Source organism: Odontesthes bonariensis, chromosome 17 (genome assembly GCF_027942865.1).
Source record: "Odontesthes bonariensis isolate fOdoBon6 chromosome 17, fOdoBon6.hap1, whole genome shotgun sequence".
NCBI classification, from domain to species: Eukaryota; Metazoa; Chordata; class Actinopteri; order Atheriniformes; family Atherinopsidae; genus Odontesthes; species Odontesthes bonariensis.
The window spans coordinates 14,616,919-14,636,786 of record NC_134522.1 but is presented as its reverse complement, the minus strand read 5'-3'; the positions used below and the strand labels follow the sequence as shown (position 1 = coordinate 14,636,786).

The 19,868-nt window shown below is 41.6% G+C and overlaps 1 protein-coding gene across 1 annotated transcript; it reads left to right on the top strand.

Annotated features, from left to right (window-relative positions):
• Positions 1-4,507: 4,507 nt before the first annotated feature.
• prima1 (proline rich membrane anchor 1) lies at positions 4,508-17,935 on the top strand. The gene is made up of 4 exons (XM_075448203.1): positions 4,508-5,418; positions 6,158-6,299; positions 8,653-8,785; positions 15,915-17,935. The coding sequence occupies exons 1-4, from the start codon at positions 5,137-5,139 to the stop codon at positions 16,012-16,014; spliced, it is 657 nt and encodes a 218-aa protein (XP_075304318.1). The 5' UTR covers positions 4,508-5,136; the 3' UTR covers positions 16,015-17,935.
• The last annotated feature ends 1,933 nt before the right edge of the window (positions 17,936-19,868 follow it).

Genomic DNA, 19,868 nt, shown 5'->3' with positions numbered 1-19,868 from the left:
GGACAATAGCACAAGTTTGCACACTCGAATACTGTCACCCTGCCAACGGCAACAAGGGCCCAAAACAGGACAATCCTCAGAGAAAGCATGGGCTCCGCGGGGAAGGTTGCAATAGAGGAGCAAAATGGGACTTGTGAAATGCTAATTGAGCTTCATCCCCTTATTGAAGTGGGAAAAGAGTACCTATCGTTCCACTGAAGCACAGCAGCAGTGAAATGAGATGTGAGGGAGCTGTTTCTCTGGTAAGTAATACCTCATCCATGTCTTGCACCAGCAGAGAGATTTGTTTTAAATATCAGCAGCATCCATCAAGACTAAAGGCCATTTGTTCAGAGTAAACTCCAGTCTACATGACTGATTGACTCATTCAGTAAGTGAAGGGTTGTATGAGGAGAGCCCTGCGGGTCTATATGTGCTCTGGCTGGTCTATCTTTTTAGGGGTGCATCCCTCTTGTTATGGAGAGGCAATGGGACTCTATTGTCACCATCTCCTCTTCTTTCCCTCACCTCTCTGTTCGGCTGAAAAGGCCAATTAACAATGGGACTCCCCTCCCCTGGCCTGTCAGCCTACTCCTGTGCTTTTGAAGTAAAGAAGAATGAGAAAAAGAAAGAGGAAGCATATGTGGCATCCATAAATGGTGGCAGGTGGAAGGGATGTTTGTAAATCATTCTAGAAATTTGGTGGATTGAGCTGAGTTGTTTCACTAATTTTCATGAATGCACTTTAATCCAGTTCAGCAAGGTCAAAGGAACGTATTTGCACCATCACAAAGACAGACAAGTCAGTTAAACTAGTGCATGTAAACTATTTTGCATATTTCCATGTAAATTTCCCTCAGAGAAAACCGCATCAGAAAGTGTTTATGGTCTCTTTTCATATGTTAAGATCTATTCAACCATCCGTGTCATGCTTTCAGAAATATATTTAGAGGAAGTTCAAAGCTGTGATAAAAGTAAAGTCAAACACTGTCCTTACCTTGGCAGAAACTGCCAATGAGACATCCATTAAGGGTATTTATGTTGCATCTGCATCAGAAGATGCTCGTGCTCAAATAAACATAATAAGATCAAACTTTTTTAATCCCCAGGGTGGGAAAATAGTTATTAAAGCAACACAATAAACAATCCAAATAGAGATACAGGAAAGTTTGAAACAGAACTAAGGACATGAAAAAGTGAAGAAAGCTAAACCATAAATCAAAATTATGATTTAGATCAGGGTTTACAGATTCTTAAAGATAACATTTAGTTGTTTTAACTCAACTGGAAATCAGAGACAAATATTGGAATATCAATGGAGGATTACATTATTGTGCATTATATTAACAAAATATCTACACGTTTCGGGAACATAGGGGATTTAGTTGGTGTATATAATATACGTATAATTTATATAACTTGTTTTGAACATTTGAACATAGGATGAAAAGCTATTTACAGACTAAGCTGGTGTGTCAGTCAGTTTATAACAGTTTGTCACAGATATTTTGAGCTCAGTCTCACTCCAAACACTACACACACTGCTGCTTCATCAGGATTTTTTGATGTCAAACTATTAAAAAACTATTTGTACCTTTTAAGCAAAGATTTCCAGCTTGCGTCGTAACAAAAAGACACATTTTAAGCCACACTTTGATCTTTTCTTTTATGCTTTAACCTAACCAATTTCCTGGCCTAAACTGCACCTTTACTGTGCCCAAATGCAAACAAACAATAAAATGAGAGTGAAACAGATGAAAAAATGATGTCACAGGTGACTCACAGGGGATGCAATGTGAGGTCTCCAAGGCTAAACTGAGTGAAGAACCAATGGTCTTAGATCTGGAGTATGCGAAGGGAAAGTCCTGAAACTTATTCCACTGTCACCTCTCCTGGCACTCTATGCTAACTTTGTTGCCAATTCATACGGCATTTACTCCTGGTATCAAATACTGTGATAGCCTGTGCATCGATGTTTAGATGGGAAAGGACAACATGTGCATTTCTCAAAGCAGCTTTCGGCACTGACACGGGTTGTAGTTTACATCCTGAGAATAAGAAGATTGATATATCAATATTGGTCAATGACTGTCCGATATGCATCAGTATGATGCGGAAATAACATTTGGGTCATTTAGACATAGTTTGTTCAGAAGAGCAGTTCTGATTCCATCATTTGTAAACATCTAAGCTCAGCGGAGGGTGGTGCTGAATCAAGCAGTGACTTCATTAGGCTTTTTTTTCTGTCTAAAACTCAGCCTCCACAAGACCCTAAAAATCTAGTGTTGGTCATCCTCTGATAGACTGTAAAAAAAGAATAAGCTACAGCCGATGTGAAATACTTTTCCGTGTGAGTCTCATTTAATTTTCTGGTTCAGTGATGGCAGTGAATTTTTGTGGATTCCATCATCAAGAAAATTACACTGTGCTTTTAGAGAAACTTAATTAGTTTGCTTGTTGCCAGTTTAAACAATTCATATAAGTCTGTTCTCTGTTCAGTGAACAGATGCAAAAGAAATCCCTAACAGGATTTAACAAGTGCAGACTGTGTTGTGCTCTGATACCCCTCAGAGAAGAGCTGTCTTTTTATTTTAAAGCAACACTCTGCAGAGTCTATTTCTATATGTATAATATTGCATCTATCCACTACATATCCAATAATGTGATGTGAAGTATATCCTTTAAACAAACTCATGTGTTTCCAGACCTTTCCACTAGATGGCAATGTACTTCCACTATGCTTTAGCCCATCATACAGCTACACTCAGATCCAGTATATTCACTGATACAAGAGAAACACAGAAAGTAAAGATAAAAGCAACTGAGCAAATTTTAGCTGAACATTATTATTCCGTAAATGACAAAAGGATTTAACGTCTCTGGGTTTTTTTCCGATGTAAATGGTATTTTCAGGCTCTGTTTGCTAGGAGATGAAGATTAACTATCATGGCAAGAATGATAACACTAAAAAGACCACAGTAATTATATTAAAAGGTTTTCTTATCAGAGTTTAAAAGGGCTGTGATGTATACTGTGGCAGATTGCTGCTTGTTGGAATGAAGTGAGGTAGCAGGAAGGAAACAGGAGGATGTAGTGCTTTCCTCTTGTCAGATAATCAATATTGGGACAGACTGGGGGAGAGGATGGACGAGCTTAAGCTGCTGGGCAGACTATATGCCAAATGCAGGTTTGTTGTATCAGAAACTCTAAAATAAAATCTCTGCACTGGACTGCGCAAATGCAGTGTAACAGCGACTATGGATTTTCCACTCTAAAAGTCATCCACAGCTCTTTGCATGAGCTCATCCCATTACTGTCTGTGAAGTGCTTTTTGATAGGCAAGACATGTGATAAACGCTCAGCTGCAACAAAAGGCTTTGGAGCTGGTTGCTGAATCCACTGATCTTAATCCAAAGTTGTCTGAATAGTTGGCTTAGATGTTTTTTGTGTTTTTTTTTAGAATAAGCAGGCAGTGACACAATTGGCTCTCACTTCTGCTATTTAAACCACAGGCAGCTCCTCTTTAAAAAAAAAAAGAGGAAACAAGTCACGTGGATGCATCAAATAATTGCAGATTTATGGAATATAAATAAGCATTGAAACTGACCCTGAGGCCATTAGGTTTGTGCATGAAGCAACAAAGCTTTCCTGCAAAGCTTCTCAAGTTAAAGTGCAAGCACTGTTCAAGTGAAGCTAGAAAGACAATGAAGCTCTTCAGTTTAAGAGCAGATTTGGTGCACCATTCTTTCTGTGAGTTGCAGCCATTATTATTTACTGTTTGGCCAATGAAAGAAGGAAAAGTCCTATCTCATTTTGTAAACCCATAAGAGGTTTCTTCAGGTGATTTGAAGTGACAACAGAGCTTGGAACTTGCAAAAAAAATGCAATCTTTTGTCAAATAATCACACTATGAATGAATTGTCTCAGCTCTAAAACTGTGATCATTTATGTCAACCCATAGCTGGCTAATTAATAACCCAATACGGACAGAATCCAGTTCCAACAAAATATTCTTCTCTCTGCCTCCACTATTGACACAAGGGACACCAGCATGTTCACTAAGATTTTGTTCGCACTGTCAATCAACCATTTGAATGTCACATTGGCTCTCTGGCACCGCGTATGACTGTGGGGTAATTTCATAACTGTGCCCGGTACAGACCACCGACAACATTATGCAACGTTGCTCTTAAAAACTACCCACTGTTGTCTTATTCTTTGCACTCTGCCCCACAGCATCAACCCTTACAAATAACATCAGTATGGTTGCAATTGTGAGGTTTAAAAAAATAAAAAACGGTCTTTGTTGTGGCACATTAACAGTAAATGCCAGCTTACATCAGGATTGTTTATCACAACCTACTTTCGGACACTGGAGCAGAGATAGTTCTAGCAGGCACACAGCACATCAAACATGGGCATGGCAATGCATACAGTCGGTAGGCGTCTTGCACTCTCTCCACTTGACTTTAATTTGGTATAGAACGCGTCATCCTTACGGACTCGCCTCCACGCTTATGTGGGCTATACTTTCTGCCTGAACCCGAAAAGAAAAGGAAAACAAGAAAAATGATCAAACATAAACAAGCAAACAAAGCAAAACAAACAAATCCCGTGCTGATATTACCAACGCCTTCGTAACCACATGACCTGCTCGCCGTGTTTTGGTGGAGGGGGAGGACTTTGCGAGAAGCGGAGGGTGAATTTGTTTTGAGCGCAACGCTGTCAGGACGAGCTGATTTGAGCGCTGCATCAAGTGCGCGGCGGTGATGCTCCAGTATAAAACAGTCCGCTGTATTTTGGCACAGAGGGGGGATGCATCACTTTAACCCACGGCTCTGCCCTCCGGACTCGCCCATACAGTATTCAGCCTAGATAAGTTGAGGGGATGTGTGATGCCATTGCGAGGAATCCTACCGCACGATATCCCTGAGGATCTCTCTCTGTTCGTTTTATTTCTTTTATCATTTGCTCCAACTTCGATGACTTGAGTGGCCCATTTGCACTCATGCTTGCAGCCGAGGAGAGATGTAAGGTACGGGCCATCTACCGCCCTCACATTGCACGGTCGCTATCTGAGTGCCAGAGAGAAAAAAAACTACTTTCGAGATGTGAATTATCGATATTTGCTACTCCTTCCACCGGTTCGCCTGTCCTATGCTATCGACAACAGGATTTCAAGAGGAAAATGATTGTGGCTTAAACTATTTCTGGAGACGCCTGTCACTGATCTCGCCGCTGAACTGGAAAGGGTGGATGGTTATTTCCCAAACAGTTCAAGCCTATGTATACTGCATTCATTTGTTGGAAACGCTGCCTAGTGTCTTCGAGAACAGCGCAAGAGGAATGCTGGTCCAAGATCTAATGCCATTTGCTTTAAGTTTTTGGCCTTTTTTCTTCGGTCATTGTCTTCTCTCACTGTTTTTACTCTCATGCCAGGTAAGCATCACGTTTTCAATTTACGCACAAGAGCAGGTTACACAATTGTAACTGTGGATAAGAGCTGCAGAACTTGTATCATCTTATGCGCTCATCTGCAGTAAATGTACTTTGTTCTTGTACTTGATGTTGGGGTCACCACTCTGGGGCACACTTGTGTTTGGGAAATAGTGTCGGCCATGCATGTGTTGTGAGTTTCCAGTATAGCATGATGAATACAGCTAAGCACTCCTGTGCACACAGACACTCAGCGGTCTTGTAGTGGGAACATGGAGTAGCCAATTGTGTTTTTGTCATAACAACATTCCCACCAGGATCCCTGCAGCAGGCATATGTTAGTGATGAGTATTCTAACCTTTGCCCCGTGCTGCTGCCTACAGATAGTGGTGAGCCGTTGTTCATACGCACACAGTGTTGCCAGGGTTCATGTGTAATGTTATCTGCATGAGTTTCCAAGTCCACCCACGCACACTCCTCGGGGCAGCCTGCTGCCCACTCTGCTGGTGGGTGGTTTCTTACAGGGAGCGTTCTGCAGCCGTCGACGTGATACTATTCTGCATGTACTACACACAGCAGCAGCCCCAGTGACAACAACACTGGAGCTGTGATGTGAAAAGAATGCTGAGAGGATATCCACAGTGCTACTGAGAGGCTGCTGAGTGCTCAAGCATCACTATTTGTGCTGCACAGTTGTGCTACTTCCAAGTAATGAAATCTCTGTTCTCCCTCTCACTATAAGGGAGAGCTCCAGAGGTCATGCTCGCGGACTGCGGCGGAGAAAGTTAGTGAACAGTGCCAGTTGGCATGTCACTGTAGGAGATACCCTCCCCTCCCTCCACCACCGCCTCCACCACCTCCCCCACGGCTACTGGGCACCACAGGTAAGACCTCCAGCTCACGCACCCAGAGTTCACATCTGTCTCCCTTCAAGTCTTTCTGTCTCACTCTGTCTCTCGCCCTACAGTTGGATCTCACCAAACCATATGTCAAGCAACTAATCTGAAGAAATTGTTTTGACATGAAACATTTCCATTTATGCACAGAGGGAAAATGCACTATCTATTCCCTGAGATTAATGCCCGTGCATGGGCACAGTTTTGCACCCGCGCAACTGTGCGTGTAATAGAGCCAGCAGGATGTTGACAGCTGAACACAGGACTAATATATGCTGGGTCTGAACTTGGGGAGTACCCAGCTGCCTGTGAAATCCATGCCTGCTGGGCTGCCATGCTCATCGGTTCAGTGGTAGGGTTTCCCTCGGAGGACCCCCTGATTAGAACACAGATGAGTTAATTAAATCAGCTTATTATGATAGAGATAAGAGGCTAATGAAACAGCCCACTAGTTCCAGCTTCGTTTTGAAGTTGAGCCAGCAGCATAAAAGCGTGTGTGTGTGTGTTCGTGCCTGTCTCCAGCAAGCGTGCACAGCATATCTGCGTTGATCCATTGCCCGTTGTGGCAGTACCTCCTCCCCATGCTCCTCTTTCGTTTCATTCTAAGATGGTAAATTTACTGACGGATAGGCAAACATATTTCACCGGCCTGCTTGGTGAAAGTTGATATGATTTGTATATCATCTCAAGCACTTTAATGAACAGAGCGCTGAAATATGGGACAGGCGTTGCTGATGATGCAGCCATTCTGAGCTATTACTATGACTCTTTAGAATCACTCACTCTGAGCCCTTAATATTATGAGTAGCGAGCAGTACTTAATCATTGAGCAGTGGAAGGGTTTTAATCAATAAGTTCCATTGATTTTTTTTATTTTCTGTCTGGTCAATGTGGAAGGATCTCTGTTTTTCTTTTCCCTGACTCACCATGTGAGTTCCCTAAAAATAGACCCTTCTTATAGACCTTTCTGTGATTGTTGTCAAGGTCACTACATGAGTGCTGTCATGGCCACCTGACTGCAAACAAAGGTGGGGGTTTGAATGTCCACTTGTGACCAATACATGAGTGTACCTCTGAACGCAGCACCCACAAGGTGTGAAGCTTTTGTGATAAATATGATAAACTGGTACATTTTTTTAAGACTGAGGAGACACTATGAATAATTCACTTAAAATGGTCTTTTTTTTAATCTACGGAGACGCATAATTATCTTGATATTCCATCAGTAGCATGATTTGAAGAGCTCTTCGAGATGAAATACAGCTTTAAACTTTAGTCTGCTTCTAAAATGCTTGGATAACATGAAAAACTGGGACAATGACTGAGACCATGTCTGTCTGCTAGAAGCCCCCAACAAATTGAGGAAAATTGTCTGTTAAGTAAGCGTGTCTGCTGAAAATGGTATGACGTTCCTTCAAAGGAGAGTGCCTTATCACGATGAAGTAGATCCTTACCACTGACTGAATTAAATCCTAAAACCGTTGACAAAATGCAGGATTAAAATGGAAGTTTAGCTGAGAGGAGCTCTTGAATTCACAGTGACTTATGACGTAGCCTGCTGTACCAGGAAGAGCCATCTTATTTGCTCTGTAGAAATGTGCTGTGTTGGAAAATAAGAGGTTACTTGTAAGCGTTTGTTACAGTGATGTAAACCCATATTGTGCTGCGTTTTTTTTTTTTGTGTATGAAAGGTACAGGGGAAAATCTAAGGTGCATTAAACTAGAACAAACCTGCATGCGTATAGATGTTGACATGACTGAACGGATTCAGAGATGCTGGGAGAGCGTCGAATGCTGCAGAAAGCGAGATAAGTTTTTGCATTACAGACACGGAGTTACTGATGCACATAATGTTATACAACATTCCTGGTGAATGGTCCTACTCCACAGATCTAATGTGGGAAGAGCAGGAGGTTCTTGCAAAAGTAATTGGTGTGGGCAAGAGTGCCAGTGTAAGGAGGGCTGACAGGACCTTAAATGATTCATGGTGTCAGGCTGGATATCTTTGAACATTGAACCTAAGACCTACAGAATAGGCGAGGACACAGCTGCTTTCCAGCTCAGAGAGCAGGGGAGAAAATCACCTCCATGCTCCTTTGTTGTTGTGTTGTATAAGAGCCGAGGCAAGAACCAAATATCTTATACCAGACGTCACTGAACTGTGATTTGAGTGCAATTACATTACATTACATTACGGTCATTATGCAGACGCTTACACAGTGGTAAAGATATTTTGAGGTTTTGAACAAATATTTTGTGCATTTGATGTGTTAAATTCTGTTTGTCCTCCTCTGTATGTCCACTTCTCCCCTCCTTCCTCTTTTTCTCCCCTTTACCTCAGTGGCAGAGCCCATGGTGCCCTTTCTGAGGCCCTGGTGGATGGAGATGGACACTATAGTTCTTGGGACGGTCGGCTGTGCATCACTTGTCTTCCTCCTCTCAGCCATCATCATCTGCTACAAGGCTATCAAAAGGTTAGACGTCATTCCTGTCCTTTGTTTTTATCTTCTAATTTACCTCAAATCTGTCACATTCAGGTCTCGTAACACATCTACAAGCTGTCCTGCCCTCCTCTTAGAGTAATGCAGAAACCCACACTGCATGCACAATTATTAGTCAAATTGCTTTTAGCAGAATGAATATGGCTGAACAAATACGGTGCTCTTGGTAATTCTCAAACCAGAATGTTTGCAAGAGGCAAAGTACGTTTTGTCTCTCAGAAGAATGTATGTTTGAGTATCCAGTAGATCACCTGTCTATTCACAGTTTTAAGTATTTTAAGTATTTTTTCTTTTTGGTCTGTAATGAACCTTTCATCCATAAACTGCCTTTGATCAGTTTATGATCAACTTTCAATGAACCAGCAACCAGGGTTTCCAAATTCTCTTCAAAAAGGTGCATCGTCTTCCCTTGATGTAAATTCCACCTTTGAGAGGGACTCACAAATTTTCATTTGCGGTTAAATCAAGTGAGGAGGGAGGTCAGGTCATTATTTGCTAGTTGCCCAAGCAGATTGGCACTTGGCAATCACTTGGATGTGATTGAGCATTTTCCTGTATGAAGGTCATGTCCTTCTTGGGTTCTACAGACAACTTCATGCCCCACTTTTTGCAGAAGGTATCTCCAAAAGACTGGCAGGAGGCTTGAGAGCTCATTTTTAGACCATCTTCAACCTGAAAAGACCTAACTATCTCATCCCGAATGATAGCATCACACATCAAAGTTGCTCCCTCGTTGTACTGTGTCCTAACTTCAAGTGGTGCTCCTTGTCCATCAGTGATCCAACACAGGCTCATCCATCTGTTCCATTAAGTGTCACTTTTATTCCTCTTGTGTTCTGTTTTCTCCCAATCGTTTTGGTTCAACGAGTCATTCTTATTCAGTGGTGGTAGAGTTTCAGCTTTCTCTTTGTGCATGTCTCAACACACTTGAATCCCTGTTCTCCTGGACACTTCAGGTAGGTTACAGTCTTTTAAAAATGACTTTTTGCCTTTTTTCAATGCACTTTTTATAACTTTGTTGACTATAATTTACTACAAAATATGTATAAAAGTGAGAAGTTCACCTTTTTGAATCTGCTGTGCTGCATCAGTATTAAATGTATTTTACAATTCTTTGCAATAGATGTTAACAGATATTAATCACTTTAGATCAGATCTTTCTTTATATCACAAATACTATATGGATCAACACTCACTGAAGTTTGCACGTTTTTTTTAACTGAAACATGTAAATAAGAATAACTCCAAAATTATAATAGTCTCTTGCCTAATAATTGCGTATGTGTCTGACGACTGTCTTCACCCATTGCAGTCAGAGGTTACATAATGAAATTGGCTGTAAAGGTCACTGAGGAAGATCCACAGCACTGAGTCATGCAGAAGCATTCTCTGCTTGAAACTGATTAACTGAAGTGCATGATGACCAAACAAAACGGTGTTGTTTATAATTTACATAAGTGTCTGAGATCTGAGCTGGCTATGCGGATATGAGAGCAAGAGGCAAGCAGAGGAATCCCAAGACACAGCTGTTGCAGCATTTCCTTCCATTTGGCTTATTAGAGAAAAAAGAGGCTATGTGAGGTTTTAGCCTGCAGCACAACCAGACCCAATTCTCTTTGTGCCATTCGCGCTGCATGGTGTCACACATGCACTCTTACATCCACGTATGTACGCAGACATATAACAAATGTTCGTTTGTACTGTGCAAATTTTGGGGCTGCTGGTGTGCACCCATCCACAAACATGCAACGTGTTTACATACATACATACATCATTTTGGCATATTTACACATGTTATAAAATATGGAGTAAGCACTGACTCTCACACAACCATGCGAGAGCAGCCGTGTGAGCTAAATAAGGAGCTATTCTATATTTTATTTATGCATCTTTAAAAAGATTTAGTATCATACCTTGTTATATTTATGGAACTATATTAAGCCTGCACGCCAGATATGGCTTCACTCAGCAGAACTCTACTTCTCCTTTCTTAAACAACAAATAGGCAAAGTCAGGCAGCGGAAGTAATGGGTGGTTGGCTCAGGAATTCATTATGGCAATTCTCCAGCCCCCTGTGTAGCCAAGGGGCACCTTTTTTAATGCAACAGGGGTAAGAAAGAGTTGTTGCAATACGGGCTCTAGCCCCAAACCCAAGTTAGTATTTATGAATTAATTTGCGCAGTCATTCAGTCGCAGACCGTATCTTTTATACATGCAAGCGGATCGTGTCCTGAAGCTCAGAGGGCTCTAGACTGCAGACTTTGTGACCCTACAATCTGAATAAGGAAGGGAAAATACGCAGGTTCAGACTGGCCCCATTAGACATTCATTAGTCACCAGCCAGTAGGAGAGCAGGCCAGAGAATATGTGATTCCTTTAACATTTTGTCATGGATGCTTTAACCATCCATCATTCCTGAGAGGAAGGGAGAGGAAACAACACAATGAAAAGGACAGACAGAATGTTGTTCACAAGCTAAGCAAAGGCAGTAATTGAGCGTCTTAGTCAATAACAATGTGAGAAAGGGTTTGTCAGTGAGAAGAACATAGCCAGTTATATATAGCCCTTCCAGCCCCTCAGTGCTCCGGGCTTTCCCAATGAAAATCAGCTGGCCAAGGGCCAAAGCCTGAGCGCCACAGACAGTAGAAGAGTCAGCTCTGCAAGGCCCAACCCTCCTGGCCTTTTGTTATTTTTTATCATCTTTGTCTGCCAGTCATCTGTCAGAGGCAAAGGGACTGGAAAAAAAAAAAAAACACTTCCATACAATTCTATTCAGAGTCCAGAGCACCAGGGATCCGGCTGTATGCAAGCATAAAGAAGAGGATTCAGACACATGCTGCGTTTTAGTGTTGCTGTGCCGTCCAAAGGCAAAGACATGATGCTGCAGTCCAGGCAGTGAGCCATCCAAGAAGCCAAAGCAAATAAAACTCAAACCAACTGACCAATGAATGCTTTTCCAATCACTTACCGCTCTGGGAGGCTTGACCAAAGACGGATAATACATCACAACTGGTTCTGGCCAAGGGAAATACAGAAAATCCAAAATATGTAACCAAAGATCCAATATAAAGAAAAACTAAAGTAATCTAAAATCCAGTATTTACCAACGATGAATTCATCGTCTTTGTTTTTATTTTCAGGATTTCTAAACCAGCATCATCAAAGCCGGTGACAGATCTTTACAGCCTGTTCTTGATAGGTATTATTTTAACCATAGAATGTTACTCTAATAACCAGATGGCCGGCATAATTGTAAACACATGTCCCAATTTCGTTGTGATCCATTCCCTGAACTTGAAACAGGAAAGTGTGCGCTGTCATTGCACAGCTTTGATATGAAATATTCATCTAACCTGTGAAGTGTTGTGTTGCCACCTGCCATGTGTCAACAGCATGCCATCTATTATTGAAGGCCTGGGTAGAGGTCGGTTTGAGGCCCTAGTGCTCTGCCCTGTGTGGTGGCCCAAAGTGACATGGTCAGTCTGAGCGGAGATCACATCCTGGGAGAAATAAACAAGGCTGCAGCACCTTCCAGCAGGCTGTGCATCACCAGAATTTTGTAACATGACAGATAAAAGTTCACCTAAAGAGCTTTTTCTGACCTGCTGCTCCTTCCTTAATTGCTATGAAATGCTTAGTAACTAAGTAACTAAGATAAAAGCTGAAAACAGAAGCATGTTTAGTCCCCTTACTGTCTGTATAGAGGGTCAATAGAGATGTTGGTGCTTAACGAAATGTTTTTTTATCCTAAATGTAACTGTCTGCACATTTTTATTCAGGCGAAGACAAGGAAGATGGTACATATTTTGAAATGACTCCTCACGGTTCTTCGTTGTGTCATCAGGTATTCCTTCATTACAGTGTAGCAGTAATTAAATCCAAAACAAAACAAAAAGATGTTATTGAGGATTTTAGGGTATCATCAAACGTAATGCAAAGCTTAAAAATTCCCTTGATAGACGATATCGAATGATATCCAGAGGAGCACTCTGAGATCCTCATCCAGTTTAGCATTTTCTTAAAAAGTTCCTCCTCTTCATCTGGGAAGACATTTTCATTAAGCTGAATAAGGAGCATCATTTTGAGATTTCTTCCCCGAGAGGCTCCACTGGGCGCAGGTCCAGACTCTGCCTGGATCACTGCAAGGCTGTCCTGTTGTCCTGTTGCCACTCTTGTGGTTTCTTGGCTGTAATCGTTGGGATGTCTCTCGTTGAAATGTCAACCTTTGCCCCAGCTTGAGATCCTGACCTTATAGGCTTGAAGAGGTTTTCACTCAGGATCGGTCTGTATTTTTTTTGCATCCGTCTCTCCCTCTATCCTAAATGAGCCCCTGCCACAGAAAAACATCCCCACAGAATGATACTGCGACCATGTTTGACAAGAGGTGGTTCCAAACTGAAGAATGATGGAAGCTACAGTGTTTTCGTAGATTCATTCGGAAAAATGAAATAACTGAGTCATTTAAATTTAGTCTGAAACACAAGCAAATGTTCTGCATTGTAAAATCTGGGTGGTTTTGTCTGTTGGGAGATTTCTCCCTCGTGCTGACATTAATTGTGTAACATAACTTGTCTGATTTAAAGAGTCGAATTAAAAAGTTAAAAAATCATTGAGCTGCATGAACATTGCTTGACTTTAAAGGAACATTTTCAATCCAGTTTTATTTATGTAGCACTAAATTACAACCAATGTCACAAATGTCAAAGATGCTATCCAATTCAAGCCAATTATAACCCATTTCATTTTAATCTAATTATAATACAATAATCTAATTAATTGAAACCAAGTCACTCCCATTTGTGTACTGCCAACTAAAGAAAACAAAGGATAAAAAGTTGCTTGGCTGAGCAAATCAACAATTCACATCAAAACTTCTGTACAGAGGGAAACTCCCTTTTAGCTGTCGGGAACCTCCAACTGAACCGGACTCAGGAAGGACGGCCATCTGTCTCGACCAGTTGGAGAATATCAGCCCCGCTGACTTTCACTTTATAAGTAAAAGAATTTCCAGGCTGGCTGTAAACAATATTGTCCCTAAGAGGATATTTGGTCTGTCCCAAATCCCTTAGCTGCAGCTGCAGCTGCATCGGTCCAGCTCCACCATCCCCACAGCAGGATGTGTTTCTACCCTGAGGCTGGACGCTTTCTTTTGGAAGGTTTTCCCCCGGGTCCCACAGGGACACAGCAAGCAGCATCTGTCCGACTCGGCCACCACGTATCCCTGGAATGCTGAGCCATATGACCCCTCCCAGCTGACGCAGATCTCAGATATAGGCTCACATTTTGCTTTTAGCTTTTCTGTTGTTGTTGTTGTTTTTTTTTAAATCTTCAGGAACCACTTGGCTACCTTGCAAAAGGCCTTAACAGATATCGATTATTTGCAGACTGTTTGACATTCATCTAAAAGACTGTCACTCAGGGTGAGCAACAGTTATTCATACTTATGATCATATATAGAACTTCAAAAATATGAAAGCAGAGAATTAAGGAGAATTTGTTTGATTTTTATCCCTTTATCTGTATCGTTATAACAGAAGAGTCCATGCTGACGCACTGATGGGTGAGAAGTAAGGGGATCACCAAGGAAATTCTAATTCCTCATAATGGAACATGAATGTACCCAAACCTTTGGCAATTTATTCAACAGTTGAGATGGCTAACTCAACAAAACTCGATAGAATAACGTTAATACTTTTGTGCTGCTACTTTCTATCAACCTCACAAAATATCAAATCGTTTATCAGTCACTGAGAGCCAGCTACATACTAAACATGATCATTTCTGAAAACCTACACATATCAAACAAATCACAACAGCATTCTTCAAAACAACAACTGGGGAAACAAATATGCAGCATACGTAACCATATCCGAAACATAACAAAACACAACTGATGTGTTTGTTGAAGTATGTTTTGGTTTTGTGTGCGTGTGTTTTGTAAAATGTCTTGTTGTCTGAAATGCTTTTTGCGATTTTTCTTGTTTTTGGGGTTTTGCTGTTTTCTGACATTGTGTTGTGCTTTGGTTTTGTGTTGTTTTGTTTGCTTCTATTGTAACCCTTATGATGTTATGTTTTCACCTAAATCTTGTCAGAAGTGTTGACTCAACTTTAAGAGTGGAGTTTTCAGTTCAACAGCATCTTCTATTAAAAGCTAGACAAGTTGTATTGAACTGAGAAACTTGCATATTTTCTCCTTTAAAAATCCTCCATAATCCCTTTGAAAAGAAAAAAAGGTATATCCTCAATTCGCAATACCAAACTAAAGCTAATCGTTTTACTATCACGGAGTTGCTTTGGTATGTATGAGCTCATTTCATCCCGAGTGCTCCTTTGATGCCTGAGAAGGTCAAAAGATTTGTGCAGGACTGGCAAAGTTGTGCTGGTCAGCCTGGGCTTTCAGAGGAGAGGAGACACAGTTAAGATATCGCTCAAGGGTTCTCGGTGCCGATGAAGTCAATGTACAGTGTTCAGTGGGACAATGACTGCACTAACTGTATTCAGATATGTCTGTGAGTTACATAAGCCCATGCAGAGGAGAGCAGCTGAGGGGGTCCGTGCAGAAGCTACAGTACACCGGACAAATATAATAACCAGAAAGAAATTAAGGAGTGCATGAAAAAGGCTACATTGAATTATACTGCTCTTCACAGGCCAGTAGCAGCGAGGGGAGTTGGAGCTTTATTTTGTGGCCGAACTCACAGAAAGTATTGAGTCTTGCAGGGCAACCAGTGTTGAGAAGGAATTTCACAGGACGTTATGTATTGATGTTATTGCCAAGTTGTTTTGACAGCCAAACATGCTCCTTGCCTAAGGGGAAGATTGCATCTACCAGCCCAAGTAGGTAATTGCCTTATCCGCTGTGTTGTAATGTATCTTCCCCTCCTGTCTCCTTGCAAAATTGACCTTTAAACATTGGGCTTATTAGAAAGGATAGCTTAGACCAGCATATCCAACCAGAGCAGATGGAGAAATCAAATCAGCCTGAAGGTTAACAGACAACAAAATCTGTTTAATGACAGGGCTTGCAGCTGAGGGAGAAAGTAACAACAAATCTCTCTTGTCAAAGAATTCTCCCTCACATTGTAAAACTGTTTATTCACAGGAAACCACTCCGAAAAGAGGAGAACGGGACGAGTCGTGGAGAGTATGCCATGAGCATCCGTAACAAAAAGACCATGGGTACAAACAACACTGTGGTATAGACTGTCCCCTCGTACTCACACGAAGTGACTCACCGTTATATATCTCACCCTATCCTGAATACAACAAGGTCCTCTCGCTCAGAATGCAAAAGGATTTCACTTGAGGTTTTTAAGTAGGTAAACCTTCCCTTTTTGCTTGGCATGTTGCCCAGACTGAAGACACCATTCGGCTCAAGAAGAGCTGAAAAGATGGAAGGTAAAAAGACATCAAAGCAGAAGAGACTAAGAAAAAGATCCACAAATCCCACCCCCCACCATGGCGTCAAAAGTGGCACAGCAGGCTGAACATTATGCTCTTAGTAACGGCAAGTGTTGCTGACAGGCTGGTTGGCTGCTGGCTGGAGAGGGACTGTCTGCCAGTCTGCCGCAGATCCAGACCTCACGCACTGTTGATATCTGCAATGGAACAACACAGCAGCCCCGCAGTCCCGTGGGCGGCCAGACGGGACAGCCCATCACACGCGACAAATGACATGCATGCAGTTTTTACTGAGAATGCAACATTTTTTTATAATCCAATCCTCACACTGTTCATCTTTTTTTTTCTCCATTTTTGAGACAGATGCTTTGTGAGTGGCATGATGTGGCTCTGAGATGTGGATTCATCTGACTATGCAATTAAAAAAAAATCCATGTTTCAAAAAAGAGGAGCAGAACCGTCAACATGGGACGCTCTGGTTATTTTACCATGCCAAAAAAAAAACAAAAAAAACGGCTCCATGTAATATATTTAAGACATTCATGTATTTATTTGCTCTATTTATTTACTTATCTATCTTTGAATTTATTTTTCTACTTAAAAACTATCCTGTAAGTTACTCATGTCTTTACAAATCTTGAACATCTTGATGAATTCATCTTAATTCTTGATAGCTCTGTTTTCTAAGTGAATGATTTATAAACTATGTAATTCATTTGTGATGCTCCAATGCTTTAAGCCTGCTGTCAGTTTGTTGAGACACTGATGCAGAAAACAAGCTTGCTCTGCAAAGAGTTTTGCTATCAGTTATTCTGTCTCTGGGTGTTAGATCTACTTCTCTGCTTCCCCGAGACTTAGGCTAAAAAGTCAGGGGTCTCTATGATGTGCTTTGTGAATGTGTGTTTTCCAAGCATAATTTCTATGCTGTGTCCTACTGTGTCCCCACCTTTGATTTGTTAACTCAGTGCAAGCACCAATGTTATTACAACTCATCTGGTTAAATCATATGTACCCAGTCTTAGGGTCAGCTCGATGCCTTTAGCCATGTTTTGTCCGGATTTGACAATCTTCATTTTTCTATCTGTCAAGAAGGGCTTTGCCCATCGCTATAGAAACAGGGGACATGAGCCCAGGGCTGACCTTGTGACTGGTGAGAGATATGAGACTTAACCAATAGCCAGAGATCAGGTTGCACAGAGAATGGCCACAGCAGGGACGCGTGGGACTCAGTGCTGTCACAGGCATCCTCCACATCCCAACTGGAAAAACACAACTGAGCTGAACTGGAGCATCACTCAACGCTGCTCCGCTTTTGTTATTGTTTTTAATTAATTCATTAATTTTTTTTTCTCTTACATTAACATTGCGTGTGTCTGTGTGTGCATGCACGTGTGTGTGCATATGGGTGTGCGTCTGTCTGTGAGTGTGCATGCAGATGAGTGTACTCGGAGAGAGTGGGCTGTGCTCTGTGGCTGTCAGTTAAGTATTGATATTGGCTAAACTGTGGAAATTTGGGGGGAAAAAATACATGCTTGCAATTTAAACATGCACAGATATTAGCTAACCGTATACCCCACCATGTACTTATATGAGAGAAATGATGGATGCATGAATGTAAATATTGATATTTAAATATCTGCCTTCTGGACTGTTAATTCATGTACAGTGTAACAGATCATATGTTTATACATAGTAAAACATTAAACAATGTGCTACCATTTAGATCAATGTCAATGTTGTCATGTTGATGGAGCAAGCCATTAATGTATATATGGCAATCAAAAGTACATACACAATTTATGCATTATACCAAACGGATAAAAAGTTGTGCATAAGTTGATTTCACTGCTGAGTTTTTCAGTTGTAAATAAAACTGTACATAACAGACCTACAGTCTATTGTGTTTGAAGAGATACATATGCAGATACATCACTGTTACATGAAAGGAGACAGGCTGATCCGAGTGTGGTCCAGGTGATAAAAGTGAGGCTGTTATATTTAGCTTGTGCCCATCTGTGAGCACTGTGCTGTGTTTTCTCGTTCATGTTTTGGGCAGAGCTGTACTGGCCGTGTCTCCTGGGCACAACACCCCCCCCCCCCCCCCCCCGACAGTGGAGTGCATGCTCTCAGTCTGTCTCATGCAGTGCATCTTTAATGAACTGTGATTATCAAGTGTATTCCACCCCATTGGGCTTAATGACGCAAAGCAGAAAACTTATAACTTGCATATTGTGCCAACTCTGGGTTTGATCAGTAAGGATGTCCACAAATGGTTTGATGGGTGAGGAGGATTTCTGCAGCTCTACCTTCTGTAGCAACGAAGCTGTGTTTCTTTTGCTAAAGATACAATGAGATAATAGATTTGAGAAAAAGAAACCGCTCTAAAACGGTGTAGATTCTTACATTAACTCAAACGGACGTGTTCCCATTTCTTTTTCATTTGCACATGATACATGAAGTGGAGCTAGTGATGTGAGACAAACAAAGGGGCCAAACCTGTACTATACAGTCTGATGGAAAAGAGCACTGAAGAGGAATGTCAATGAATTAGAATGTGAAAGAGGGGCCAGAATACTTTGCCTTCCCTGCTTTAGATGTGCAATTTGATGGTAATGCCAATGGACACTGTGAGCAATTTAAACATTCATGCATTGTCCAGCTAGGGCACTGCAGCTCTCACTGTAATAAAAGCAATGTGACAGCACTACGCAGGGGTAACAGGATTTGTCACTGTCTCAACAAGTTTTCGACGCCCTGAGAGAGTATTTCAGAGCAAAAGGGGTACTGATACACTGATTCTTTGACATGTATGTTCCTTAATCACAGTATTCCACCAATGCACGCACCTGGTGTGTGTATAAGAGCTGGCAGAGATTTTTAGAGTTGACCTTCACAATCTCTGAGGACCCACTCACACCCTCTCTTCCTGAGAGGCCGTCGGTCAGTGTTAATTACCCTCAGTACCTCCAGCTGCCTCATCAGGTCAGCGCTCCCATATGGTCCTGCAGGAGGCAGCAGGCAGGCAGGCGAGGGCGGGGAAAGTGCTGGATACCTGTGGGACACTGATTACATAAGCTGCTGCTAATGAGAGAGGCTCTTTCGGAAAGGGCTGCGAGTTCAAACGCTCACAACGGTGGCAGTGGCTGACAGATGCAACCCCAGAGCAAGGGGGACTTGATTAAACACACACACACCTATGCACATGCAGGGACACATGCACGTACACACCTGCATTCAACATTGCTTTAATACACAATCACACACACAGAGACACGGCAGGAGAGAGGCTCTTTGATGAGCCAAGACTAGAGGTTGATGAGAAGGGGCACTGCAGCCTGATTCAGCTTGCATGAGGTCACCAGAGAGTGTGTTTTCTTATGTCTGTGTCCATATATATTTGTCACATTGTGCGATATCATTAAATGAGTGACTAATTTGGTAGCCACCTCTCAGCATGGGTTCTTTTAGACATGAACTAACTAAAAAATAAATATTTAAAAAAATATTTTGAAATTAAATCTGGCATTTTCCCCCCCAAGATTAATACGTTTATATAATCAGATCTAATTAATCTTAAAGTTTGATAATGAAATCCTTGCAGAATTGAAGATCAAAACAAAGATTAATGTGCTGCTCAGCTTTCTAGCCCTGCTGT

Bases quoted from the DNA above. Each gene is read 5' to 3' on its own strand.
- prima1 (XM_075448203.1), top strand. From the start codon at position 5,137: ATGCTATCGACAACAGGATTTCAAGAGGAAAATGATTGTGGCTTAAAC. The intron at 6,300-8,652 runs GTAAGACCTCCA...CCTTTACCTCAG, and splicing joins ACGGCTACTGGGCACCACAG to TGGCAGAGCCCATGGTGCCC. The intron at 8,786-15,914 runs GTTAGACGTCAT...GTTTATTCACAG, and splicing joins TGCTACAAGGCTATCAAAAG to GAAACCACTCCGAAAAGAGG.